The sequence below is a fragment of the Chlorocebus sabaeus genome, chromosome 19, assembly GCF_047675955.1.
Source record: "Chlorocebus sabaeus isolate Y175 chromosome 19, mChlSab1.0.hap1, whole genome shotgun sequence".
NCBI classification, from domain to species: Eukaryota; Metazoa; Chordata; class Mammalia; order Primates; family Cercopithecidae; genus Chlorocebus; species Chlorocebus sabaeus.
In genome coordinates this window covers 12,163,724-12,190,253 of record NC_132922.1, presented here as the reverse complement: position 1 = coordinate 12,190,253, position 26,530 = coordinate 12,163,724, and the positions used below count along the sequence as shown (strand labels likewise).

The following is a 26,530-nucleotide window of genomic DNA, read 5'->3' as shown; positions in this document are numbered from 1 at the left end:
TGAACTCCTGAGTTCTAGCCATCCACCCGCCTCCGACCTCTCAAAGTGCTGGGATTACAGGCGTCACCTACCACGCCCGGCCAGAGTAAACCTTTTATGTGAATTATTTATTAGATAAACCAACACTACAATTTCGGTGGTATTGTTCCCATTTTACGGAAGTGGAAACAGCCACAGAAAGGTAATTGCTCAAGGCCACAGAGTTAAGTGCTAGACCTGGATTCAAATCCGGGCAATCCAACTACAGAACACTGCTGCTGTGTGCTCGGGATAAGTGAGGCTGGGCCCAGGCCCGCTGGGCAGATGTATGATCTTTCACTTGTTAACTAGGGAAAAACACTAGTCACCAGTGTGGTACAAACTTGTACTTACATGGATTATTCAAACTGTCAAGATTAGTTGTACTGAAAAATGTCTTGGGGACATCTTTTGAACCAAATCCCTTTTCAGTGAGTATTTTGTCTGAATTTCTCAGGTGAAAGATTTAATCAAAGCATGATGTCTCTAAAAGATGACTTATGCTGGCAATGAATTCCTTTTAAAACAGCATCATACTTAAGTTTATTTTTCTTTACACAATTATAGAACTCAGGCAGACAAGGAGACATACACGGAGTTTTCCATTTTTAATATTTGGTTAAACAAAATACATCTTCTGTAAACAAACCCAGCACAAGGCCAACAACAAAAAGGAATAAAAGCAAGAAAAACAAAAAGCCTAGGGTTGCCCGTTACTGGGCATCAGGGTCAGGCCTGTTCACTTCCTTAAAGGAAGTGGGGCTTTTTGCCCTTAGGCATCAGCATGGGTCCCTGTTCCTAAGCACCAGGATTGGATATGAACAGAGAAACCAGCCCTGAAATGTTTAAGCGTCCTTGCATATCCCGTTGGCTCACGGACTCCAAGTGCATGGGGACTCTTTGAAGTGCCATTTGCACAGGCCCAAGCAGATTTGTGGAGAGGAGTTTCCTCCTCTTCCCAAGAAATGGCTTACTATTTCTGACAGTGCCAGTGGCCCCAAGGTCCTGCTTGTGACAATCAGCAAGGTTGGCTGTAACGTCTGGCTGGTGGTGGTTGGAATGTCATTGTACAGGGTGGGGAAAGAGCTCCCTGTGGTGCCAAGCAGGTCTGGTGTAGAAAATGGTGCAGAAGAGACTGCGGCCGGTTGCTGAGAAGACATAATGCAGTAGCCGCTTGGTGGCCTGTTACTCAGCATAAAAAAAATGGCCTTGTTGGATTGAAGATACATGTGCAGAAAAAGTGCTGGTGTCAACATGCACTCCAGTCACAGGGGGAGAAAGCCTCAGCTTCACCCCGTTAAGCTTGCTCAGGATCAACATGCAAGCCCCAGGATGGCTTTGCTGCTGGAGAAAAGTCTGGCCAGGGGGGCAGCTCTCAGACCCACTGAGATCACTGATCTGAGGGCCAGCGGGTCACCCCTGCCTGCCCACCTGCCTTGAGGCAACCATATCCACTCTGGAGACATGCGTGTGGTATACTTATTTCTCCTCTTTTGTTTTCTAAAGTTACAAGAGAATAGTGGCCTACAACTATTTCAAGAGGTAGGGGCAGGTTGAACTTCCATTGATACATAAAGGAAATGACATAAAGATGACCAACCCAGGTCCTATTCCATCCATACAGTACAGAACCACCCAACCGGAGCTTGGCACTATAGTGGCAGCCTCTGAGCCTAGAGCGTCTACTGAATTCTGGCTGTCCCTATTCCAAGCAGCTTATCTTCACAATACTTTCCTCACCCAACTCTGCCCCAAATTAGTGGAATTTGATGTCAAAGGCAGACTTTTTTTTTCTGATTTTGCCAGAGTAAGTAAACTGGGAAAACTGCTCTTTGGCTTCTCTTTTGTCCCAGAGCCTCCTAAATCAATGTTGCGAAATGGTAGGGACAACACTGGAGTGAAGAAACCAAGCCACCCCGTGGCTGTCCCAGTTTGGCTTTAGCCACATCCTGTTCAGTATCTTACTTCATACTGGAATATTAGCATAGAACATTAATTAAGTTTTCATTATAAAACTCTGCCGGGTGTGGTGGCTCATGCCTGTAATCCCAGCACTTTGGGAGGCCAAGGCAGGCAGATCACCTGAGGTCGGGAGTTTGAGACCAGCCTGACCAACATGGAGAAACCCTGTCTCTACTAAAAATACAAAATTAGCCGGGTGTGGTGGCAGGCACCTGTAATCCCAGCTACTCGGAAAGCTGAGGCAGGAAAATTGCTTGAACCAGGAGGTGGAGGTTGCAGTGAGCCGAGATCGTGCCATTGCACTCCAGCCTGGGCAACAAGAGTGAAACTCAAATCTCAAAAAACAACAACAACAACAAAAATCCTCCATGTGTGGCCATAAACCACCCTTAAACCCGGGGATAAGGGTTGGAGACAGCTCACTGTACCGCTGCTAGGGTTCTGGACATGGTTTCCTGAGAGACCTTTATGCTCTGGGTCCTTCAAACCAGTCACATGGGCTTTGTGTGCACTATCTTCAGACCCACTGTTTTCAGACCCAGACAGGACGGAAAGTGGAGGCAGCATCTCTAGGTGAGTGTGGAGCAGCAGTGACAACTCAGCAGAACCTATGTCAAGTCCTCATAGAAAAGGGAAAATAAGCTAGGATTCCCTCCCCGCTCCACTTTCTCCTCTCTTAAATAAAACAAGGGTTTGTGACTGCTGGCCTTGAGTGCACAGAGCTCCTACCTTCCTTGCCCAGGAACAAAACATGGGGTAGTTCTTACAACAGTCCACACGTCTGTCCTATTGCACTGTCAGATCTGAAGGGGAAAAACCCGATGAGATGTTTGGGGAAGTGGGAAGGGCAGACCCACTGTAGAGGCCACAGCACATCACAGAGGACTGAGGGGGCTGAGGTGAGAGGGAGGTTGGGGAGAACTGCTACACGTCAGTCCTCCAACTCTGATGAGCCTCTACCTCTTCTGGTACCACCAGCAGGAGTTCACAGTTCTTTCCTCGCAAATGATGTTTTAGAAACTTCCTATGGAAAGACAGAAAAAATGAAATACTGTCAAGTTGCAAATTCCAGTCTCAGGACCACAAAGTCACCTGAAACCTCACTATACCCGTGGCGGCCCAAAACACATTCCTGTAATCATCTGGTTTTGGAGGGGTCCACGTTTGGTTGCCCTCCAATCTTTCCACTTAAAATTCCAACCTGAATTTTTGCTCATCCTTATAGTTACTGCCAACAGTAGCTGGATCTGTGAATAACAGTACCCAAAGTACTATAAAGGACTTTTTTTGGTTGGTTTGTCTGGAGACGGAGTTTTGCTCTTGTTGCCTGGGCTGCAGTGCAATGGCATGATCTTGGCTCACTGCAATATCTGCCTTGTGGGTTCAAGTGATTCTCCTGCCTCAGTCTCCTGACCAGCTGGGATTATAGGCACCCACCACCACGCCTGGCTAATTTTTGTATTTTTAGTAGAGACGGAGTTTCACCATGTTGGCAAGACTGGTCTCGAACTCCTGACCTCAGGTGATCCACCCACCTTGGCCTCCCAAAGTGCTGGGATTACAGGCGTGAGCCACCACCTCTAAAGGATTTTTATAAATGTTCTGTGGTCCTAGGGAAATTCAGTCCTCCTTGGCCTGAATGTCTGTCTTCCTTTCTATGAACTGGCAACTACTGTCTCAGTTGTCTTAAATGGAGAGAACATTACAATGCCAGCCCCACCAGACCAGAAGGTTGGTATCTCAGGCTGTGCATCTTCCCTACCAAAAGGACTTAAAAGTACTGATGGGCCATGGAAGATTAGGGTCAGGTCCAAGACACTATGATTCTATGATTCTAAGTAAGGCAGGGAGAGAACCCAAGGGCACAGGAATTTCATTTCCTTTGTTAAATAACCAGAGATGAGCTCAGTGTCCCCAACATAAGAAATGAAGCAGCCTAGCGCCTTAGTCACAACAGGTGCTGATTACCTGAGATCACTCTCGCCTCCAATCCACTCGGGCATCTTGAGTTTGGAGTCGAGGTTGTAGTAGGCCCCTCCCACCTCTCGGACACAGATCCAGTGCTGCCTTTTGAGGGGCAGTTTCAGTGGACCCCAGCATAGGCTGGAGGGCAGATTCATGATGAAGCCCATGACATTAGTGAGGGCAATGACACCGACATCCCTGCAGGGGAGAAATGGTGGCAGACTCTGAGGCAGCACACTTCCCAAGGTTCCCTGGCTGTAATACCACAAATGGCTACCTCCCCACTCATGCCATGAGCCCAAGTACTAAAAGCTTATACCACAACCGTGCTGTTCTCCATCAAGTCAAGCCTGATTCAGATTACCTGCGCTTGTCCCACCAAACAGCTTCATAGCCTTTGGTCTGAAGTGCTGCCATAATGACATTCACATCGTAGTTGCCATTTCCCAGCATGCTCTTCTTGTGAGGTGTCACCATGGTGTTTGGAGACAACCTACCAATGTGAAAAGAGGAGGCTGAGACTTGCTGGGCTGGCTAACCCCTCCTGACCCTGCACTACCGGGGGTGGAGAGCACTTTACATCACTGCTCCTGGAAGTTAGTTTCCCCACATTCAAGTGAAATTTCCCTGGCTTCTACTTAACTATTTTGTAACTGTTCCACGAAGGAGCCTCACTTATGAAATCCCAGCCTCCCGCAGCCTTTCTGCAGTCTTCCTCCTGATACTGATCTTCCTGCCTCATGCAAGCCTTTTTTTCAACACTGGAAAATAGGATTCAATATTTTCATTTGCATGGATAGTAACTGTTGTCACTCCTGCTTTCTATTTAAGGCATGTACACTTGGTAATCATTAAATACTGAAAGGCATACAGGAGCCTAGACAGGTGACACAAATGTATAAACTGGGGTTGGACCTAAGGCAATAAAAAGCAGTGAGGCCTATGTGAAACTGGAATGCATGACCCATCTAAAGGCGGGTGTGTGTGTGTGTGTGTGTGTGGTACTTGAATAAATTTTTCTTAAAATACCCAATAAATGAACTGAAAAAAAAGTTGTGCCCAGCAAACAAAACACAGATGCAGCACTGGTTTGCCCACCCAGCTTGAAGTCATTTACTTCCAGGCTTCTTTAGCCAGTCTGTATTTCAAGACAGGGTCCATGTTGAAGGCATTTCTAATCCTATTATTTTGCTTTCATAAACTTGTCAGGCCAGGAGCTGAGGAAAGGCCATTTTGAAGGAAGGGTTCAAGGGGAATACCTTTGGGCTTTGTGTGAAGGGGAGAAACGGAAGTGTGGTGAGTTCCTCAGGACATAAAGTGCATCTTCAAGGGGCTACTACATGCCATCTCCAGAAAAGAATCAAGACATTAGGCCAAGGATGTCAATTCTAAAAAACTTAAGAAACCTTGTAAAGTGTTTTTTAAATTTTTCTGTGCACAGCAAAAATACTGGTATTTTTTATCTTTCTTTTCTTTTTTTTTTTTTGAGTCAGAGTCTTGCTCTGTTGCTCAGGCTGGAGTGCAATGGTGCGATCTCAGCTCACTGCAACCTCCGTCTCCTGGGTTCAAGCGATTCTCCTGCCTCAGCTTCCCAAGTAGCTGGGATTACAGGCGTCCGCCACCATGCCCAGCTAATTTTTGTATTTTTAGTTGAGACGGGGTTTCACTGTGTTGGCCAGGCTGGTCTCACTCCTGACCTTGTGATCCACCCGCCTCAGCCTCTCAAAGTGCTGAGATTATAGGCGTGAGTCACTGTACCCAGCAATACTGGTATTTTTCAAATATAAAACATACTCCTGGCCAGGCGCGGTGGCTCATGCCTGTAATTCCAGCACTCTGGGAGGGTGAGGTGGGCAGATCACTTGAGGTCAGAAGTTCAAGACCAGCCTGGGTAACGTGGTGAAACTCCGTCTCTACTAAAAATACAAAAATTAGCCACGTGTGGTGGTGCACGCCCATAGTTCCAACTACTCAGGAGACTGAGGCAGCGAACTGCTTGAACATAGGAGGCAGAGGCTGCAGTGAGCCAAGATTGCACCATTGCATCCAGCCTGGGTGACAGAGTGAGACTCCGTCTCAAAAACAAAAATAAAACCAAAAAAAAACCCATGCTCCTGGCTGGGGGTGGTGGCTCATGCCTGCAATCCCAGCACTTTGGAAGGCCAAGGTGGAAGGATCGCTTGAGCCTGGGAGTTAGAGACCAGCCGGGGCAACATGGCAAAACACTGTCTCTGCAAAAAAATACGAAAATTAAGTGGGCATGGTGGGATGTACCTGTGGTCCCAGTTACTTGGAAGGCTGAGGTGGGAAGATCACCTGAGCCAGGGAAGTTAAGGCTGTGGGGAGCCATGACTGCACTCCAGCCTGGGTGACAGAGTAAGACCCTGTCTCAAAAAAAAAAAAAACAAAAAAAACCCAAAATTAAAAACAACAAACATACTGCTGCCACTGCTTAAAACCTTCCAATGGCACCTAAAGCACTTAAATACACTCTAAACTACTTCCTTTGGCCTGCAAGGCCCTCAAGGTCCTGCAGATCTCATCTCTTACCTTTTATTACACTGACCTTCTTACTGTTCTCTAAAAACAAAGCTCTTTTTCTCACTGTGCACTCATGCACTCACTGTTCCCGCTGTCTGGAATGTTCTTTCTGTAGTTCCTTATTGTTTGGGTGTCAAATGTTACTGCCATAGAGAGGCCTTTTCTTTTCTTCTTCTTTTTTTGAGACAAAGTCTGGCTCTGTTGCCCAGGCTGGAGTGCAATGGAGCCATCTCAGCTCACTGTAACCTCTGGAGAGGCCTTTTCTTGACCACCCAACCATAAGTTTCTCCCAGTCACCACCTCACATCAACCTTTTGATTTAATTATAGCCCTGTCACTACCAGATGGGTTTCTCATTGGTCTGTTTTTCTACACTAGACTGACAGCAGGGGCCTTGACTTATCTGAAAGCTACATTGCTAGGGCCTGAAGAGTGCCTGGCACAAGACAGGTGCTCAAGGAATGTTTGCTGAAATGTTCAGTGTTTATTTTTGTTATCCTTCTCTTTCCTTGTAAACATTAGTAACTGACTTTTTTTTTTTTTTTTTTTGAGACAGTCTCGCTTTGTGGCCCAGGCTGGAGTGCAGTGGCCGGATCTCAGCTCACTGCAAGCTCCGCCTCCTGGGTTTATGCCATTCTCCTGCCTCAGCCTCCCGAGTAGCTGGGACTACAGGCCCCCGCCACCTCACCCAGCTAGTGTTTTGTATTTTTTACTAGAGACGGGGTTTCACCGTGTTAGCCAGGATGGTCTCGATCTCCTGACCTCGTGATCCGCCCGTCTCGGCCTCCCAAAGTGCTGGGATTACAGGCTTGAGCCACCGCGCCCGGCCTAGTAACTGACTCTTAAAAGGGCTTATATGCTCATCTCCAGGGCTAGCAAAGAAATCTGCAACCAAACTTTATCTTACCTCTAATAATAACTACCACTTATTGAAAAACCTCTGTGCCAAGCACTATGATAAGGTACTTTAATTTGCATTTCATTTAATCTTCACAATAAACCTATGAGGATGTGAATTATTTCTATTGTATAGGTCCATAAAAGTGAGGTTTGGTGGTTTTAACTGACCTCCCATGAGCACTTACAAGTGACAGAACTAGGATCCAACCCTGGATTCATTTGAACCCAAAGTTAACGCTTTGCTATCTTACAGCAAGGACCCAAGAATCAGAGTGGCAGGCAGTGGGGGCTTGAAAAGAGGAGAGGCCAGGTATGTCCCTGAGGCCTGGGGCTGAAACATAGCTTAAAAAGACAAAGGCTCTCCATGGGTTCTTGCACATTTGGATTAAATGAGAACACATTGCCAGGTGCAGTGGCCCACGCCTGTCATCCCAGCACTTTGGGAGGCTGAGGTGGGAGGCTCACTTGAGGCCAGGAGTTTGAGACCAGCCTGGCCAACATGGTGAAACCCTGTCTCTACTAAAAATACAAAAAAATTAGCCAGGTGTGGTGGTGGGTGCCTGTAATCTCAGTTACTCGGGAGGCTGAGGCAGGAGAAATCGCTTGAACCTGGGAGGCAGAGGTTGCAGTGAGCCGAGATTGTGCCATAGCACTCCAGCCTGGGCAACAAGAGCAAAACTCTGTCTTTAAAAAAAAAAAAAAAAAAAAAAAAAAAGAACACATATGAAAGAAGGGCTAGTCCCAGATATAATTGGTTCTTTTCCCTTTCCCAAGCTTCTAATAGCTTCTTGTTCCTTTCAGTGAAGTCTCTGACCAGTACATGAATGACGGCTCCAACAAAATGCTGAGTCTTCTACCTTGTTCACCATCAAACTCCCTACCAGGCTCAAACCTTAGAGCAGCGCTTCCCAAGAGTGCTCCTGGAGATGCCATTTCCATGTTCATTAACAGAGGATTCCAGAAGGCAGCCAATACAGTAACAGCTGAATGAACCAAGTAGGTAAATGGGTTTCCTGCAGAATTCTTGGAGTCCCTAACATGCTAATCTTCACCTTCAGTCTCAAGGCAAGGGGTTATAAAATATGTTTTAGTTTCCAAACAAATTTACCACACACTTGTTTTGAGGTATAACTTATAGAACCAGGGTTCCAATTTTCTTCCCTGTCCTTCATCTTCTGTCTTGGATTCAAATCCGTTCCTATTACCACTCCATCTCTCTCCTAACCAGAGGCTCCTCACCTCACACCTAGACTTTTGAAACAGATTTCTAAATTGATCACCTTGCTTCCAAGTGTTCCTTCCACCAATTCAGCCTCTATGTTCCTGCCAAATTCACCAAGGCATCAATTCACTTCCCCTTGTATACACAGGAACTGACAATGGTACCAACTGCCTGGCTGGTCAGTTCTATACCTCCTGGCCCCACTTGGCCAGCTATATCCCTCTCATTGGGCTTACTGCACTTTAGGCACCATGATCATATGGCCTTTATTCTATTTTTTCTTCCTCTGTCACCCAGGCTGGATTACAGTGGTGTGACTGTAGCTCACTGTAGCCCCAAACTCCTGGGCTCAACTGATCCTCCTGTCTCAGCCTCCCTCTTGAGCCACTGTGCCAGCAGCCTCTATTCTTTTATCCTATTTCCTGTTCCAAGCCAAATCCTACAGCTTCTTCACACCCTATCTCTTCCATAGGATCTTCCCTGGATCCTCTGTGAAAAAGGAGGGAGAGTGAGGACCATACATATCTGTGTTCATATCCAAGCACCATCAACACTAACTGTGAGATTTAATCTCCATGCCTGTTACTTTGCCTGTAAAAATGGAAATAATTACTATTTTATAGAACTGTTGGAGAATTCAGTTATTTTATATATGTTCAATCAAACACTAAATTCCTGGATAGTTCTTTATATCCCTCACAGCCAGGCACTGGCAACTCAACACATGTTGGGCAATCTGAATACAGGAAATGTTGAGAGTAGCTTCCATCTCATTCTAGAGGAATGGTCATTTGAATAAGTGGGGCCCACCAAGTGTATTCACCATACTAGCACTTGCTTGTACTTTTAACAGTAATCAAGTGGCCACTGTGTTAACTGCTTTTACGGGCTTTATCACTTCCAGCCATCTTGATACCATAAACATGGAAGCTGAGGTGCAAAGGTTATGGTGACTTGCATAGTCAGGCATAGCTGGTGAGTGGCAGGGCTAGGATTCGCCTCTACCCTAAACAATACTGAACAGTGCTCTGGATAGTTCAACACACCAGTCCCACTGAGTTCCATGGGATCCTGATGATTCCAGTGGAAAGTATTCTTGAGACTCCTTGGCAAACTCCTGTTCAGGACTGTCTTAATGATTTCCATAGAAATTCTGGGCTACAGCTCTGTAGACTCTTGCATGAGCTGACCCAGTGTCCCTCCGCTGGGAGAGAGAGGGTTGAAGAGATGCCTGCACGCCTGCTTTTGTTTTCAGGCTGGAACTGCGAAGTTTCCTCTCTGATTTTCCAACAGTGTAATTTCTTTCTAGCGGAAGGACCCTCAGAAAGCAATCAGAGGGGTGCGGAGTAAAATAAATCAAGTTCTTGTGACTCAGTTTGGGACAGAAGCCGAGAGTCTTCAGCAATAAAGTTTCTTTTAAATTCATGCAAAATAGGACACCCAGCCCCCACAGTGATTCCTGGTCATTCATGAGTGGAGAAAACAATAATCCAGACAGTGACCTCCTCAAATGTTCTGTTGGCGAGTTTCTAGAATCCCTCTTCCACTCGCCAGAAGAGCAGAGGAAGGCTTGGAAGGGTAGAGAGCCTGAGGAATCACCTTCAACCCCGCCACCATCAATCAAATCAAAGGAAACCACAGCACCCACCCCCAGAACCCTGGCTAGGCAGAAATTTTAAGATCAATTTGGCCTTCCTCAATGAGCAGAATGTGCTGAGTAGATCATTTCTCCTCTGACCAGCCTTTCTCAATTAATCTCCCACAAGCCTCATACTCTGTTGTGTGAAAGTATTCCTGGCTTCAGGAGTTGGCTCCCTGCTCTCTCTGGATGGGTCTCAAATGTTGAGTGGGGGAGCAGAAGCCCTCACTCTGTCTCACCACCGTATTGACCTGCCTCCTCCCCTCGGCCCCTTTCTCTTTGCCCACCCAGCTTTCACCACAAACCTCGGATCCTGCTGCCAGGAGTCCCTTCTGGACTGCAGACATTTCATTCACTTGAACATGAGCACCAAGCTACATGCCAGCCACTGGCTGTGGGGGTACAACCGTGAAACAGTCCTACTGGTTCTTACCCTCAAAGGGCTCAGGGTCAAATCAGAGACACAGAAATGTAAACAGATCAAAACAGCCTGGCAAGCACCATTTAACAGAAATATTAACAGGCTAGGTGCAGTGGCTCACGCCTATAATCCTAGCACTTTGGGAGGCCAAGGCAGGCGGATCACTTGAGCTCAGGAGTTCAAGACCAGCCTGGCAACATGGCAAAACCCATCTCTACCAAAAGTAAAACATAAAATAATTAGCTGGGCATAGTGGCACATGCCTGTGGTTCCAGCTACTCGGGAGGCTGAAGTGGGAGGATTGCTTAAGCCTGGGAGGTAGAGGTTTCAGTGAGCTAAGACTGCACCACTGCACTCCAGCCTGGGTGAAGGTGAGACCCCCCCAACTCAAAAATTAAAAAAAAAAGAAAAAAAATGTATATATATAAAGAGTTGTATGAATAAGCCCACTCAGTTCACACTGCTGTCTTTTCAGATCCCTTTTGTGAGTAAAGTCCTTTCACATTCATCACCTTGTTTGTTCCAGACACCTCTGTGAGGTAGGTGAGGCAGATTTATTTCACAGATAAACAAAAACACTTCCCACTGAACTCTTCAGAGCTGTGCTGTCCAATATGGCAGCCAATTTCTGCGTGTTATTTAGATTTAATTAAATTTAAATAAAAGTTAAAATACAAAAAAAAAAAAAAAAAGAAATTCTGGGCTACAAAGTGAGCCTCTCACTTCTGTCATCACAGTCAGAAGTCAGAGCCATGAGATGTGAAGTGACGTAAAAGCGAAAAGACGGGCCGCATGCGGTGGCTCATACCTGTAATCCCAGCACTTTGGGAGGCCGAGGCACGCGGATCACGAGGTCAAGAGATCAAGACCATCCTGGCTAACATGGTGAAACCCCATCTCTACTAAAAATACACAAAATTAGCTAGGCATGGTGGCGGGCGCCTGTAGTCCCAGCTACTCGGGAGGCTGAGGCAGGAGAATGGCCTGAACCTGGGAGGCGGAGCTTGCGGTGAGCCGAGATCGTGCCACTGCACTCCAGCCTGGGAGACAGAGTGAGAGACTCCGTCTCAGGAAAAAAAAAGTGAAAAGACGGGCTCTAGTCCAGGTCTCCCCACTGTCTGTGTCCTCAGATAAGTCCCTGTTCCTCTCTCATGGTTTCCACTATGTCTGACTATGGTGATGAATTTAGATACTAATGAAAAAAGGAAATGGAAGACATTTCATCAAGATTCTTTTCCCCACCCTAATTCTTTCTTTCCTTATCAGATCTGAAGAGATGTGACATCAGAAAATATGGCTCAGAACTTCCTGATGTTTCTAAACCAGGCATGGGTCAAAGAGCTAGGCACACATTAGTAATCTGTAGGTGTTAGCTATTATTACTACACGTTTGCCGAGCCCTTGGACAAGAGAATTCAAGTCTCTAGAGGTTAATACTGAACAACAACTTTTCTCAGTTATAATCACCCACTTTTAAATGTGGCCCCTTCCACCTGCTCAGGGACTATGTGATGGGGAGGCTGGAACAGTCACCCTCTGTGGTAGAGAATGCTAGTCATTCACCAATATCCCCAATCTCTTTGTCCCTTCCAACTTTCATTAAATTTTTTTCCCTTGATACCAAGCTACTTTTTGCCTAGATTTTTTTTTTTTTTTTTTTTTGAGATAGGGTCTTACTCTTTTGCCCAGGCTGGAGTGCAGTGGCACGAACATGGCTCACTGCAGCCTCAACCTCCTGGGCTCAAGTGATCATCCCATCTCAGTCTCCCAAGTAGCTGGACTACAGAACTACAGGCCCCCATGCCCAGCTAATTTTTAAATTTTTTTTGTAGAGATAGGGTCTCATTATGTTGCCCAGGCTGGTCTCAAACTGCTGGGCTGAAGTCATCCACCCAACTCAGCCTCCCAAAGTACTGCGATTACAGGCATGAGCCACCAAGCCCAGCCCTGGATACATTTTAATATTAAATATCCAAGACTGGGCGTGGTGGCTCACTCCTGCAATCCTAGCATTTTGGGAGGCCAAGGTGGGTGGATCACGAGGTCAGGAGTTCGAGACCAGCCTGGCCAACATGGTGAAACCCCGTCTCTACTAAAAATACAATAATTAGCCGGACGTGGTGGTGGGCGTCTATAATCTCAGCTACTCAGGAGGCTGAGGCAGGAGGATTCCTTGAACCCGGGAGGTGGAAGTTGCAGTGAGCCGAGATCATGCCACTGCACTCCAGCCTGAGCAGACAGAGCAAGACTCCATCTCGGGTGGGGGGAAAAATCCTATTTGGGAGAGGAATGCAGAGCTAGATGCAAGAATCAGATCACTTAAAAATTGGGATGAGTCTAGTGAAAATGTTTCAGGCCTGAGGATTTTCAAAACAACCTAGCAAAGCTGCCATCATATAATTTGATCTACGCGGACTGCCAGGCACTATGAGGCACCATAGAAAAAACAAGTCGAACAGGCCTCAGCCTCTGAGAATCATATAATTTGATTCTATGACCCTTTTTTTTCAAACCTTAGACACTTTTTTTTTTTTGAGAGATGGGAGTCTCACTCTGTCACCCAACCTGGAGTACAGTGGTGCGATGTTGGCTCACTGCAACCTCCACCTTACGGGTTCAAGTGATTCTCCTGCCTCAGTTTCCTGAGTAGCTGGGACTACAGGCGTGCGCCACCATGCCCAGCTGATTTTTTTTTTAGTAGAGACATGGTTTTGTTATATGTTGGCCAGGCTGGTCTCAAAGTCCTGACCTCAGGTGATCTGCCCGCCTCTGCCTCCCAGAGTGCTGGGATTACAGGGGTGAGCCACTGTGCCTGGCCCACATTCTTTACATAAAATGATGAGCTCGAATATCTACATCTGTATACATATACACTGATGACACTTGCCCAGTTTATCTTTTCTCCAATTTCACAGGTTGAAAACAGATGCTTTTTAAACAAACGACCTCTTTTTGCAGATGTTACCACTATGTTCAAATCCTGGACCAAGCCTCTGACACACCTGACTCCTCTCTTCCCTGTCCTTGTTGCCGCCATGTTGAGTCATTAGCCTAGCTCTGAGTTCCTATTCATTTCTAAGCATGAATCATCTCATATCCACAACTCTGTTGAAACTCCACCCTGCTTTTGTATTTTGCTTCTTTTTTCTGGCTAAAATTCAACTGCTAGGATGAACTTCCTCTCAACAAATAGTGCTTATCAACATTTCCCTCCCATTTCTACCATTCACTAGCCACACTTTAAAACAGCACAGAATTATTTCTGCTAAGGTCCAAATCGATCACTTTTCACTTTTTAATTGCTCTAAATGCCAGGGTTCTAACTTCACTTAAATCTAATCTCAAGGCTTGGTTAAAGGATAGCTGAGAAGTGCTTCTCAGGGGCTGAGGCCTGTTCGACTTGTTTTCTCTGTGGTGCCTCATAGTGCCTGGCACTCCGCAGGCAGCTAGTCAGTGTTTGTTTAAAAAATTCCATCTTCTCTCCCTCACCTCTTCTCCCTTTGCTTTTTCCTCTAGGTTCCTTTCACACTTATTTTTTGTTCCTACCTATTCACACATTGTTTCAATATAAAATACTCTACGCAGAATTCCACTTCTGGAATTGGGACAGAATACATGCCCTTACGTGCTGGCTTGCCAGCACTTTTTTTTTTTTTGAGATGGAGTCTCGCTCTGTCACCCGGGCTGGAGTGCAGTGGCCGGATCTCAGCTCATTACAAGCTCCGTCTCCCGGGTTCACGCCATTCTCCTGCCTCAGCCTCCTGAGTAGCTGGCACTACAGGCGCCCGCCACCTCTCCCGGCTAGTTTTTTGTATTTTTTAGTAGAGACGGGGTTTCACTGTGTTAGCCAGGATGGTCTCGATCTCCTGACCTCGTGATCCGCCCGTCTCGGCCTCCCAAAGTGCTGGGATTACAGGCTTGAGCCACCACGTCCGGCCTCCGCCAGCACTTTTTGGATCTTTTTATTATGCTGCTAGAATTGGGGAGTGCAGTACAATTCGCCAAAGCTTGAAAAGGAATAGGATCTTGGTTCCATGTGGGCATTTAGCAAATATTTACCATTCTTGTATTCAGGAGAACACAGCTGAGAAACTCCTGTTATCATCCACACACGCTTGATGAACATAGTCCAGAATGTCAGTACTGGCCCAGCTCGGCAGCTGGAGGAACCGCTACTGACAGCACTCTACAGGCCCTTCCAGTACTCGAGAAACAGGAGAGCGGTTAGTGGGGCGGGTTCTAGAGTCACAAGGCATGGGGCCAAATCCTGCCATCAACAGCTATGAACTCTCTGTGCCATGATTTCCTCATCTGGAAAAATGGGCAGCAACAGAATCCATCTTGGAAGATCAGTATGAGGACTGAGTGAACACAAGGAAAGCACTCAGAATGGTGCTTTGCACCAAGTGTTCATACGTGTTAGTGATCCCATCATTATTCCCATAGTCAGATCAGGGGCCAAATGTACAGAAGTGAAAACTTTTCTACCAGAGTGTGACTGGATACACAGAATCTTGTTTCTGGAATTTATTTACTAGTGGGTGAAACTGGGCAAATCGCCTAAAATGAATCCTAGTTTCCTAAGTTCATTGTTGGTGAGGTTGTTGCAAGATTGTCTGTACATATCACACAGTACTAAGCACATTCAGGTATTTCACCCTGAGTCCTTTCTTCTCCCTAGTTTTAGATCAGGAAATAATTTGCAAATCTGATTAGGAGTAGGAGAAATACTAACGGCTGGCCAAAAGGAAGCAGTCCAATGTACTAGGTTCTCCTTTCAGTGACAAGACCTGATGATCTGAAACAAATTATCTTATCTCCCAGTACCCCACGTCCTGAAAAGTCAATTCTACTTGCTGCCAGATAATGGCCATGATGCAAATAACATATTTACTCTGGTAAGGCATTACTCTGGTTACTACTGGCATTGGAAAATAATTACTCTCATTATAGTTTTGTCTGCATCTGGGGATTAACATTCTTCTAAGAGTAGGCCTCTGGCTCTTTCAGGGCAAATGGTCCATACCTGTGTTTTACAAATCACCCCAAATAGGTTGCTACCAGCTGTAATTCTGGTCCCTATATGGCAATAATTCCATTTCCAAGCTAAGAGAGTAAGAAAAAGGTCTTCTGGAATTGTCAATATGTACTGCTTGAAGAACGCTTGAGCCTCTCTGCAGTGAGGACTGTGTGGGCCTAACCCTTTCTAGTTGGGGTCATCAGGCAAGATCACCATCTGAGTTGCTATGGACTGCAGATATGCTGTTGTGTCCATCAAGACACCACAGAACTGACTCTCAAAACCTTTAAAGTAATTCTAGAAAATCAAAGCAAAGAGAAAAAAGCTGAGCTTTTTTTTTTTTTTTTTTTTTTTTCTGAGACCTGTCACCCAGACTGGAGTGCAGTGGCACAATCTCGGCTCACTGCAACCTCCACTTCCCGAGTTCACGAGATTCTCCTGCCTCAGCCTCCCGACTAGCTGGGACAAGCGTGCACCACCACACCCGACTTAATTTTTGTATTTTTAGTAGAGACAAGGTTTCACCATGTTGGCCAGGCTGGTCTCAAACTCCTGAACTCAGGTGATCCGCCCTCCTCGGCCTCCCAAAGTGCTGGGATTATACCGTGCTTGGCCAAAAGCTGAAACTCTACTAACCCGTGGGGTGGCATTTGTTCTAAATGGGTAAGAAAGGCCATCTAGAATAAAGGAGAAAGAGGCGATCTGGAGTCAACTTCAAATTATAACTTTGCTATTTAGAAGCTATTTGGACATATTACCTGACCTTTCTATCAGTAAAATACAGGCAGTGAAATGACTGTTAGGAGGGCTACACAAAGCAATGTACAAACAGCACCACTGCCAGCACAGGGCTCACAGAAAAGCTGAGCATTGTGTATACCTCTTGCTTGTGGTAGTCACCACATTCCACCTTTGATGACAGGCGACTGAACGTGTACGTATCGGGTCCCACTTCTAGACTCTCAACTCCTCGGCAGCAGAACTTTAGAGGCATTTAGCATAGTGGTCAACAGCATAGATGTAAGAATTCAACCCCAGCTCCAAGTCTTGTTACCTTGAGCAAAGTACGGAACTAAATGTGTCTTCATCAGTAAAATGGAAATAACACCACGTATTAACACGTATTCCACGGGATTGTTGAGCAGATCACTCAAGAAAACACAGCCGAGAATATGAGCACTTTCCTAGCCCACAGTAAGTGCCCGATACATGGTAGTATCTTTTCCTGTCTTGTGTCCCTCATACCTGCTAATGGCATCTAGCTAACACCTATAGATTTAAAGGTTTATGAAACTGAGACATTGTCCCACCCACAGAAATCCAGAAATATCAGTTAAGTATCAAGATGCCAAGGAGAAGGGTCCCCTACCTCTGGAAAATCTCTTGCAGCGTATCCCGGGTGAAGGCATTGCTGTCCTGGAAGACGTTATTGAGGGCGTGGAGGGCACAAAGCTCCCTGCGCTGTTTCTCATGGTAGATTTGTGGGGGTGCTGCCTGGGGCAGCTCCAATGATTCAGATTTGGCCTTGTCTCCTTTCCATGGCACACAACTCATGTTTTTTGTTTTAGGTTCCAGAGATGGCTATAAACACCCTACTCTTCCCTCCAGAAGAAGAATGTAACCTTCTCAGTCTTTTCCGGGTTCCTGAGGTCCACTTTATTCTCTGGTGTCCATGATTTATGCTTTGTCACTGGGAGAAAAGACTGGAATCAAAAGGAAAAAAAAAACCCACCTCTTTTCTCTTCTCAATAGAAAAATAACTTTTGGATTACTTTCATTTTACTACCACTGTCAAATCGCAGAATTAAAAAAAAAAAAAAAACCCATAAAATGTAAGACCTTGTTTCCGTTTCCCCACCCTTCCCTCCCACCCCCCTCAAAACTCCCCACGATTTTCTTGCTGTTTCCCTCTGCAAATGCCAGGCCTCAAAGCAGGAGGACCGAACACCATCGGTCACATCGCTCCTTTTCTTCCATTTCTTTCGAACCACGACGCCACTGACTCGGGAGACAAGGCCTGGGTGGTGGATAACGCGCACGAGTCGAGCAGCTAGCGCGGGCCGGCAGGCGTGGGACCTCGAGCCGCGCGGGGGCCTCGGGGGCAGCCCTCCATCCCCTTGGGTACGGTGGGGCCCGCAGGGCGCGGCTCCCTCGGAAGGCGCGGACTCTCGCCCTCTGGCCGCGGCCCTGCGGAGGAAGAGACAACTCCGGTCACCGGCGAGCGGGCGCGGGAAGTGCGCGGCGGGGCCGGCCCCTGCCCGAGGGAAGGTTCCTTCCGCGCGGCGACGGGCTGGCCCGCAAGGGGTGGGGCCGGACAGTCAGCCTCGCGCTCCTGAGCCCGGACCCACCCGGTTCGCCGCCCCTACACCAACCTCCCCGCCCGTCACGTGAGCGCAGGCCCAGACGCCCTCCCGCCGCGCCCCCGGCTGCAGACCCCAACGCCGTGGGGACCGCTCAACGCCAGGCGTCCCCTCACCGCCGACGGCCGCCACCTGGAGTGCGGGCCGCCAACTGGGCCGCGCGGGCGGGCGCGCGCACCTGAGCCCGACGTCACCGGCCCCCGCCCGGCGCGTGCTCCGGAAACGCCCTCTGGCACCGCCCTCGCTCCTCCCAGCAGTGGCGTCACGCCTAGCGTAGGTCTGACGTCATCGGCACCGGCCTGGGAGCCGGGGACGCCGGGCGTGTACGGGCCAATTTGAACGGTTGGGGTGTGGCAGAGGCAGTGGGTGTGGGGCTGCGGGCTGCGGGCTGCGGAGCTCGGCGGCGGCCGGCAGGATTGGGGTCCAGCCGCTCGGCTCCGCGCTGTCCCTGGCGGGGCGGGGTGGGGCGGCCTGAGGGAGTCCTGCAGGCCAGCGGCTGCCGTCCGCGGCTTTCCGCACCCCTCCCCTCTCTGGGCCAGGCTTCTCGGCCGAGCGTTCTCGCTCCTTCTGCGTTGATTGTTTTCTGTGTGGCTAACGCGCGGCTCACCAGGGGTGATTTTGAAGCACCTGATTCGGTCGGGCGCAAATTGCCTTGGTTAGTGGGCCCGACCGTGCCGCACTGTCCAGGGAGCGCCAAGGGTAGGTGCCTCGCTGGGAGTCACATTTCAAGTGGAAAGGAGACTCCTGTTGCAGTTCCTTGGTGTCGCATTTCAGTTCACTACACACAAGCCACTGCCCTCTTGCCTGGGGGCTCCCCGCTCTTCTCAAGGTGGCTTTCCTCTCTGCAGAGACCTCTGCGCCAAGTATACCTAAGCGCATTGTGTGCGTCGTCGGGAAACGGCGAACTACTCGCAGTCCCACGTGGATTTCATTTTTTTCCCTTTACCTACTCTTAGGGTGCGTGGTAGGCATCAGTATCCACCTTAGCTGCCCTCCTTTTGGGTTTTTCGTAAAACTGGAAAAACGAGAAGAAATTGCACTTTAAATTTAGTTTGTTTTGTTTGTTTTTGCGACGGAGTTTCATTCTTGTAGCCCAGGCTGAATTGCAATGGGGCGATCTCAGCTTACTGCAACCTCCATCTCCTGGGCTCAAGCGATTCTCCTGTCTCGGCCACCCGCGTAGCTGGGATTGCAGGCCCCTGCCACTTACCCAAGGCTAATTTTTGTAGTTTTAGTAGAGACGGGGTTTCACCATGTTGGCCAGGCTGGTCTCGAACTCTTGAGATCCAACCGTCTCGGCCTTCCGAAGTGCTGGGATTACAAGCGTGAGCCACCGCGCCCGGCCTAAATTTTTATTTATTTATGAGACAGGATCTTGCTCTGTTTCCCAGGCTAGAGTGCAGTGGCGCGATCACGGCTCACCTGCAGCCTCGACCTCCTAGGCTCAAGCGAGCTTCATGCCTCAGCCTCCTGAGTAGCTGGGGCTATAGGCATACACCACCACACCTGGCTCATTTTTATTTTTATTTTTGTAGAAATGGGGTTTCACCACGTTACCCAAACTGGTCTCAAACTCTTTCCTGGGCTCAAGTGATCCGCCCGTCTCAGCCTCCCAAAGTGTTAGGATTACAGGTGTGAGCCACCGCACCTGGCAAACGCGACTTTTTTTTTTTTTTTTTTTTTTTGAGACTGAGTCTCGCTCTGTCGCCCGGGCTGGAGTGCAGTGGCCGGATCTCAGCTCATTGCAAGCTCTGCCTCCCGGGTTCACGCCGTTCTCCTGCTTCAGCCTCCCGAGTAGCTGGGACTACAGGCGCCAGCCACCTCGCCCGGCTAGTTTTTTGTATTTTTTAGTAGAGACGGGGTTTCACCGTGTTAGCCAGGATGGTCTCGATCTCCTGACCTCGTGATCCGCTCGCCTCAGCCTCCCAAAGTGCTGGGATTACAGGCCCGGCCCAAACGCGACTATTTTAACACCATTACACTCAATGTTATAACTTAACACGCTGGAGTGCCTGCCACAGGGTGAGGAGCCCTCTGGCTCTGTCCAGCCAACTTCTGAATTACCTTAAATTTTTGTGGCCCGGCGTGGTGGCTCACCCCTGTAAAAATTAGCCAGGCATAGTGACGGTCGTCTGTAGTCCCAGCTACTCGGGAGGCTGAGGCAGGAGAATGGCGTGAACCCGGGAGGCGGAGCTTACAGTGAGCCGAGATCCTGCCACTGCACTCCAGCCTGAGCGACAGAGCAAGACTCCGTCTCAAAAAAAAAAAAAAAAAAAAAAAAAAAAAAAAATATATATATATATATATATATATATATAGTAAGCTACTCACAGCTGTGGTTATATTTACATATGAATAGTTTGAGGGCTTGCTGTGCAGCAATCACTGTTCTAAGTGCTTTACGTATATTAGTTCATTTGCAGCTGATTTAATCCTGTTAGATACTTTATTTATTCAAAGGAGAAAACAAGCTCTGAGAAGTTAACTTGCTTAAGGTCACATACATATGGTATGTGAACCCAGTATATAGTGAATACAGAATTTGAACCTAGGCTCCAACTTTTCTTCAGAAAGACGTGTAGATGGGTAGGGTAAGGAATTCCTTCTCTAAAATGTCATAATAGAGTTCCCTGTTCAATTCAAAAGTACCTGCTCTGAGAGTTCTTTTCTGGGTAAAGGCTATAGTGCAAAGGGCATGTTTTTTAGTTCGCTATCAGCCGTCAGCACATTTTGGACTTGAACCCTTTTTTTTTTTTATGAGACGGAGCTTCACTCTTGTTGCCCCGGCTGGAGTGCAGTGACTCAATCTCCACTCACTGTAACCTCTGCCTCCTGGGTTCAAGCCATTCTTCTGCCTCAGCCTCCTGAGTAGCTGGGATTACAGGCATGCACCACCACACCCGGCTAATTTTGTATTTTTAGTAGAGACGGGGTTTCTCCGTGTTGGTCAGGCTGGTCTCGAACTCCGGACTTCAAGTGATCCGCCACTTAGCCTCCCAAAGTGTTCGGATTACAGGCATGAGCCACCGCGCCCAGCCGACTTGAACTCTTTGGAAGAGCCAGTTGGTGAGATGCTATCAATCTGGGCCATATAGGAAAAGCCAAAGTCTGTTTTTTAAAATTTTCTACTCTAAGTACAACACAATACTTCTGGTCACCAAAATGTGTGGATTTCTCCCCACCAGCAACCCATCAGTTCTGCAGGGGACACCAGCTGGATGTCCTCTAGTTCAATTCAATTCGTCTCACACTGTCTACCTGGAGATACTGTCAGATCCCACTGGTTAAGGGGTCAGTCCCACAAGACTGTGCCCCTCCTTCAGAAGGCAGTTATGAGTTCAGGCCTCCAGTACTTTGTTTCGTTTTGTTTTGTTTTGTTTGTGAGACGGAATCTCACTCTGTTGCCCAAGCTTGAGTGCAGTTGTATGATCTTGGCTCACTGCAACCTCTGCCCTCCCAGGTTCAAGGGATTCTCCTGCCTCAGCCTCCAGAGTAGCTGGGATTACAGGTGCATGCCACCATGCCCAGCTAATTTTTGTATTTTTGGTAGAGACAGCATTTCACCATGTTGGCCAGGCTGGTCTCGACCTCCTGACCTCCGGTGATCTACCCATCTCCGCCTCCCAAAGTGCTGGGATTACAAGTGTGAGCCGCTGCTCCCAGCCCATATAGGATGGTGGTGAGCAATTTGGCAAGGAAGAAATTAAAAAGCACATAAGAACAGTATCAAGACCTTTGGACTCAGATGACTTCCTGTCCAAGATTCCCAGCTGTGTTTGTGCAAATAAGACTTGATAGTAAGCTGGGCGCGGTGGCTCATGCCTGTAATCCCAGCACTTTGGGAGGCCGAGGCAGGCGGATCACCAGAGGTTGGGAGTTCGAGACCACCCTGACCAACATGGAGAAACCCTGTCTTTACTAAAAATACAGAATTAGCTGGATGTGGTGGCACATGCCTGTAATCCTAGCTGCTCAGGAGGCTGAGGCAGGAGACTTGCTTGAACCCAGGAGGCAGAGGTTGCGGCGAGCCGGAGATCGCGCCACTGCACTCCATCCTGGGCAGCAAGAGTGAAACTCCGTCTCAAAATTAAAACAAAAAAAAAAAAAAAAAAAAAAAAGAAAGAAAGACTTGATAGTAGTGGAAAACAGGGACAAGAAGACACTTTCTTCTCAGGTAGATCCCCAAAACTGAAAGCCATTTTCAGTCCTGCCACTTGCTCACTAAAGATTTAGGGTTTAGGTCCAAACCCTAAATCTTGGATTCCTTATCTTCTCAAACATGCTCTTGTTTGCTTGATGCCTGGGACGAGTGGCCAAGGCCGACGTCATTAGACGTTGGTTAATCCCTAATTTCGCCAGGCAATGACGGCCTAGGATTTTCCGGCTTTTGAAACAGGAATTCAAGACACTAAAACTTGTGTTGATGGCATTTTGGGTTGGGGCTTTTCACAACTGATGACTGGAAAAATAACCCATGGGAAACTACCTTATGAGACCCTAGATCTCGGTTTAGCAGTTCACTACAAAAGTGGTGAGGTGTTTTTTTGGCTTTTAATTTTAGCTGCTTGCCTCTGTTTTTAGTTCGTGTGATTGTCTCCGCAAAGGCAGTGAATGTAGAATTCTCCCTAAGGTCAGCATTTAATTATTGCCTCACTCTGGCTGCTATAGTATTACAACTCTTGGAACGTACAGCATCGATCCTACTATTAAAGTTGCCTGGAGCATGCCAGCACGTTGGACATCAGCGTTCCAGCGACTGCCTCAGTCACTGAATCGAGTGGGAGGCTCATTTTGCAGTTTACTATCTCCGTGAGCGGGTCCAGGCGCGGGACCTGTTCTATGACTCGATTGGGTCCTGCCCTTGTCAGTCATCGGAAGGCTTACAGCGCCTACTGTTTTTCAGTACGATTTGCAGGCTCAGCACCGCCTCTGGAAACAAGGAGAGTGAAGGGGCGTTGACAAGTAACGTTGTTTGTATTTCTCTCCTCATTGGATGGTTGTTGTGTCAGTCATACTCTTCTCTGCTCCCGTTGGCTGGAAGGCTTCAGGCGGGTAGCGGGGACTCGGTACTGCCCCCTCCCAAGCTGGGAGCAGGGCGCGTGACGTCTCAGACATTTGTTGTTGGGGTTTGGGCCTCATTAATTATTCATTAGGTACTTGAACGCTCTGCAGGGATTGGTGGCTGAGAGGCCTGGTCGACTGTTTCTTAGCTAGAGATACGTGTCATCCAGTACGCGGCTGGAGAAGTTTTGCATAAATTATTCCGATAAGGAGCGGGGCGGAGCTCTGTGCATAGATTAGTCAAATGAGCCTGGGAGGGAGGGAAGCCGGCTACGAATTAGCCTAAGTTATTAAAGATGGCGGCGGAGCGCAGTCGCTCCGCGATGGACTCGCCGGTCCCGGCCTCTATGTTCGCCCCCGAGCCCAGCTCCCCGGGGGCGGCCAGGGCCGCGGCAGCCGCCGCCCGACTCCACGGCGGCTTTGACTCGGACTGCAGCGAGGACGGCGAGGCGCTCAACGGCGAGCCAGAGCTGGACCTCACCAGCAAGGTAGGCCCGGGCGGCGGCGGCGGGCGCTGAGGGGAGCGGGCGGCGGGCCGAGCAGTCTCCGGGGCGACGGCGGGGCCAGCGGCCGTCCTCTCCGCGGGGAGCGCGGAATGGGAGGAAGGGGCCGAGCCCGCCCACCTGCTGGTCTCCGGGACGTGCTGGGGCTTGCGGCGCGAGGGGCCGTCACCATGGTCCCCGCACCCACCTTGGCTCCCCGCGTCGCCAACCCAGCCTCCCGCCCTCCCGTCTCCCGCCGAGATCGCAACCCTTCGGCTCTGCCACGTGGAACGGGGGTGCCCGATGCCGGCAGCGCTCCGCGCGGTCCCTGTCCCCGCTCAGTGCCCCTCCCCGTTCTTCGGGTCCCCGCTTGAGGGGATTCGAAGATCTAGAATCTCCTCTCCCTGGACCGCGCGGGACAGCAGAAGGGCGAGGGGGCCCGGGCAGGGGGCCGAGATGCTCGCGAAGACAGGTAGTCGGAAGGCAGGGCAGGGTGGCAGCCGCGTCTCTTCCCAGACTCGGGAAAGGAAACAGAAAGTAGTCTCTCAGCTGGGGACGAGCATGTCCGAGAATGTCTACTTTTCGAGGCCACCCGAAACAAAATGGAAAGATGGGTAGGCTCCTTAGTCTCGCTATCCTGGGAGTGGAAGCTCATCTTGTATGAGTGGAGCAGTGAAGGACGTTTAAAACCGTGTCTTCTGAGCTGTCGAGAAGGTAGGCAGGAATTAAGGGCTTGCCAACGGCTTGACATTGTGAAGAACAGAAAAGTAAATATAAGATGTGACTGGTGTTTTGAAGGTGCTTAACGTTCCTTAGGGAAAGAATGCCAAGTTGGGAGTCAGACAGGGCTGAGTTCTCTTTCCTGCCCTACCATCGAAAGGCTCTGTGACGTTGTACAGATGGCTTGTAAAAATTAGAAATATATAATAAGACATCTAATAGTGCCCGATGCATACTAGAGACTCAGTAAATGAAGTGAACGAGATAGTTCCTAATTTCCTGTGCAGATTAAATAGCAGTAGGTAAAAGACAGAACACCAATACCACCACTTACGTGTGGAGGATAGTTACAATAGACATTTTATCCAGCTTTGAAAATATTTGTGAGTTTTTATAGTTTATGGCGGCAGATTTGCATGAAACTTGGTCCTAAACTGGAAGGAACTTTCCCTGCAACCTAAGAAAGTTATTTTCAACTGCTTTTTGCCCTTCTAGTCTCAGGTGAGCACATGGAAGCCAGCTAGCCTGTCAAAGTTGGTCCTGTCTTGTGCCTTTAATGCCATAATGAGGATGGCCAAACTTAGAGAGAGGGATGGCCAGGATGATGTAAAAGACCCAGGAAACATCCAGGTTACAATTACAAGCTCTGATGAGTCAACTCAGGAAGTTACAAGATTATGGACCTGACTCCAGAGCAAACAAACTGGATGTCAACACATGGTCAAGGTGCTGAAGAAACATGGTAGGAAATTGCAGGGCAGAGTTGCAAAGACGGTAGTACCTTCATTTCTTGACCAGCTCATTTAATATTCCTAGAAGTGTTATTTCATCACATAGCTGGGGAAGTCCTCACAATTAAAAAAAATCATATGTATATTAATATTAATGATCTCAAAAAGAAAAAGTGACAGTGTGGAGGGAGAGAAGGGTTGGATTGAATAGATTGATTCCAGAGGAACAGATTAGAAGCTAAAGGTTCATATCCTTACAACAGTAAATGTGGAGACCTAAGGCTCCGAGAGCTTCCAAAGGGAGAAACACTTAGTGAATAGTAGTGGTTAGTTTCATCCAACAAGGTTTTTCTGGGAATGATTGGGTGAAGAAAACCTTGTAGTTTCACATTTATTGAGCTGTGGACTAGATGCTTTACATGTTATTATATTTGCTGTTTACAGTGGCCTTTGGATGCAGGTAGTATTAACTCCGTTTTATAGATTGAAAAACTGAAACTCAGAGGGGTTAAATTCTTTGTCCATGGTCACACAGGAGTAGTTAGAGAATGGGGTCTGATTGCCAAATGGCTTCCCCAAGTAAGTGGTTGATACGTGAATGTTATTGGCAGACATTGGCCAAATTATGGTGGCAATACTCCTCGTAGTGGTAATGGTGATGGCGTTTTGTTGATGAAGATGAGTCTTGCAGGCAGTTTTCATTCCCAAATATTCAATATAGCTAAGAAGATAGAACAGAATTCTTTTGTTATCCTGGGAGCCACTGGCCTGTGGGTGGAGCGCATGGAGGTATATGAGGTAAACGTCCTGTGGGCTTCCAGATGTCAACTGCAGGTAGAAGCCTTTGGCATGTAGATGGAAGGCACTGTGCTTTCTATCCACAGTGCCATATTCTCAGTCACTTGGGTCCTGCCCCTCCTGTTAAGCAGCAGGAGGCAGGCTGCTTGTGCCCTCTTTACCATGGGTTATGGCTCAGACATACACATTTTAGTATATCATTTGGCTCATATAAGGCCTGAGGCTCAAAGGCTACTTCAGGAGAAGCAGAGAGGGCATGAAGGGGCTGTGCAGCTTTTTTAGATGAGGGTGCTGTGGGTTTCAGTCAGGATCTTTGGTTAGGCTATATTGATCGGCTTTGGCTGTGGTGCTCTTCTAGCAAGTGTGGTCCTAAGGCTGTTGGTTTCTTTTCTAGCTGGTTCTAGTGAGCCCTACTTCAGAGCAGTATGACAGCCTACTTCGGCAGATGTGGGAGAGGATGGACGAGGGATGCGGAGAGACCATATATGTCATTGGGCAGGGATCAGGTGAGCATAGTTTTCCTTTCACTTTATTTTAAAAAATTATTGGGCCGGGCGCGGTAGCCCTGCCGCCTGTAATCCCAGCACTTTGGGAGGCCAAGACAGGTGGATCACCTGAGGTCAGGAGTTTGAGACCAGCCTGGCCAACATGGTGAAACCCCATCTCTACTAAAAATACAAAAAGTTAGCT

General features: G+C 48.1%; 2 protein-coding genes across 7 annotated transcripts in view; one reads left to right on the top strand and one right to left on the bottom strand.

Annotated features, from left to right (window-relative positions):
* Window positions 1–607: 607 nt before the first annotated feature.
* JOSD1 (Josephin domain containing 1) lies at window positions 608–18,282 on the bottom strand. Of its 5 annotated transcripts, none has more exons than XM_007975778.3 (5): window positions 18,227–18,282; window positions 17,058–17,875; window positions 4,310–4,438; window positions 3,949–4,143; window positions 608–3,004 (listed from the first exon to the last, which is right to left on the bottom strand). In XM_007975778.3, the coding sequence occupies exons 2-5, from the start codon at window positions 17,240–17,242 to the stop codon at window positions 2,905–2,907; spliced, it is 609 nt and encodes a 202-aa protein (XP_007973969.3). In that variant the 5' UTR covers window positions 17,243–17,875; window positions 18,227–18,282; the 3' UTR covers window positions 608–2,904. The 5 variants fall into 5 exon arrangements, with proteins under 5 accessions (XP_007973969.3, XP_007973972.3, XP_007973971.3 ...); XM_007975781.3 differs by having other exon boundaries at window positions 18,165–18,264; XM_007975780.3 differs by lacking the exon at window positions 18,227–18,282 and adding an exon at window positions 18,123–18,224.
* A 4,899-nt stretch (window positions 18,283–23,181) lies between these two features.
* Window positions 23,182–26,530, top strand: part of GTPBP1 (GTP binding protein 1) — a 28,388-nt gene continuing 25,039 nt past the window's right edge. Inside the window, exons 1-2 of one of the 2 annotated variants that reach the window (XM_007975782.3) lie at window positions 23,182–23,597; window positions 26,235–26,346. In XM_007975782.3, coding sequence (XP_007973973.1) covers window positions 23,406–23,597; window positions 26,235–26,346 — 304 coding nt within the window. In that variant the 5' untranslated portion in view covers window positions 23,182–23,405. The remainder of the gene's footprint in view (window positions 23,598–26,234; window positions 26,347–26,530) is intronic. The other variant, XM_007975783.3, reaches the window with a different exon arrangement.

Coding starts and splice junctions, on each gene's coding strand:
- JOSD1 (XM_007975778.3), bottom strand. CDS start 17,242: ATGAGTTGTGTGCCATGGAAAGGAGACAAGGCCAAATCTGAATCATTG. Junction 4,144..4,309: donor GTTTGGTGGGACAAGCGCAG/GTAATCTGAATC, acceptor TCTCCCCTGCAG/GGATGTCGGTGTCATTGCCC. Junction 3,005..3,948: donor GGAGGCGAGAGTGATCTCAG/GTAATCAGCACC, acceptor GTCTTTCCATAG/GAAGTTTCTAAAACATCATT.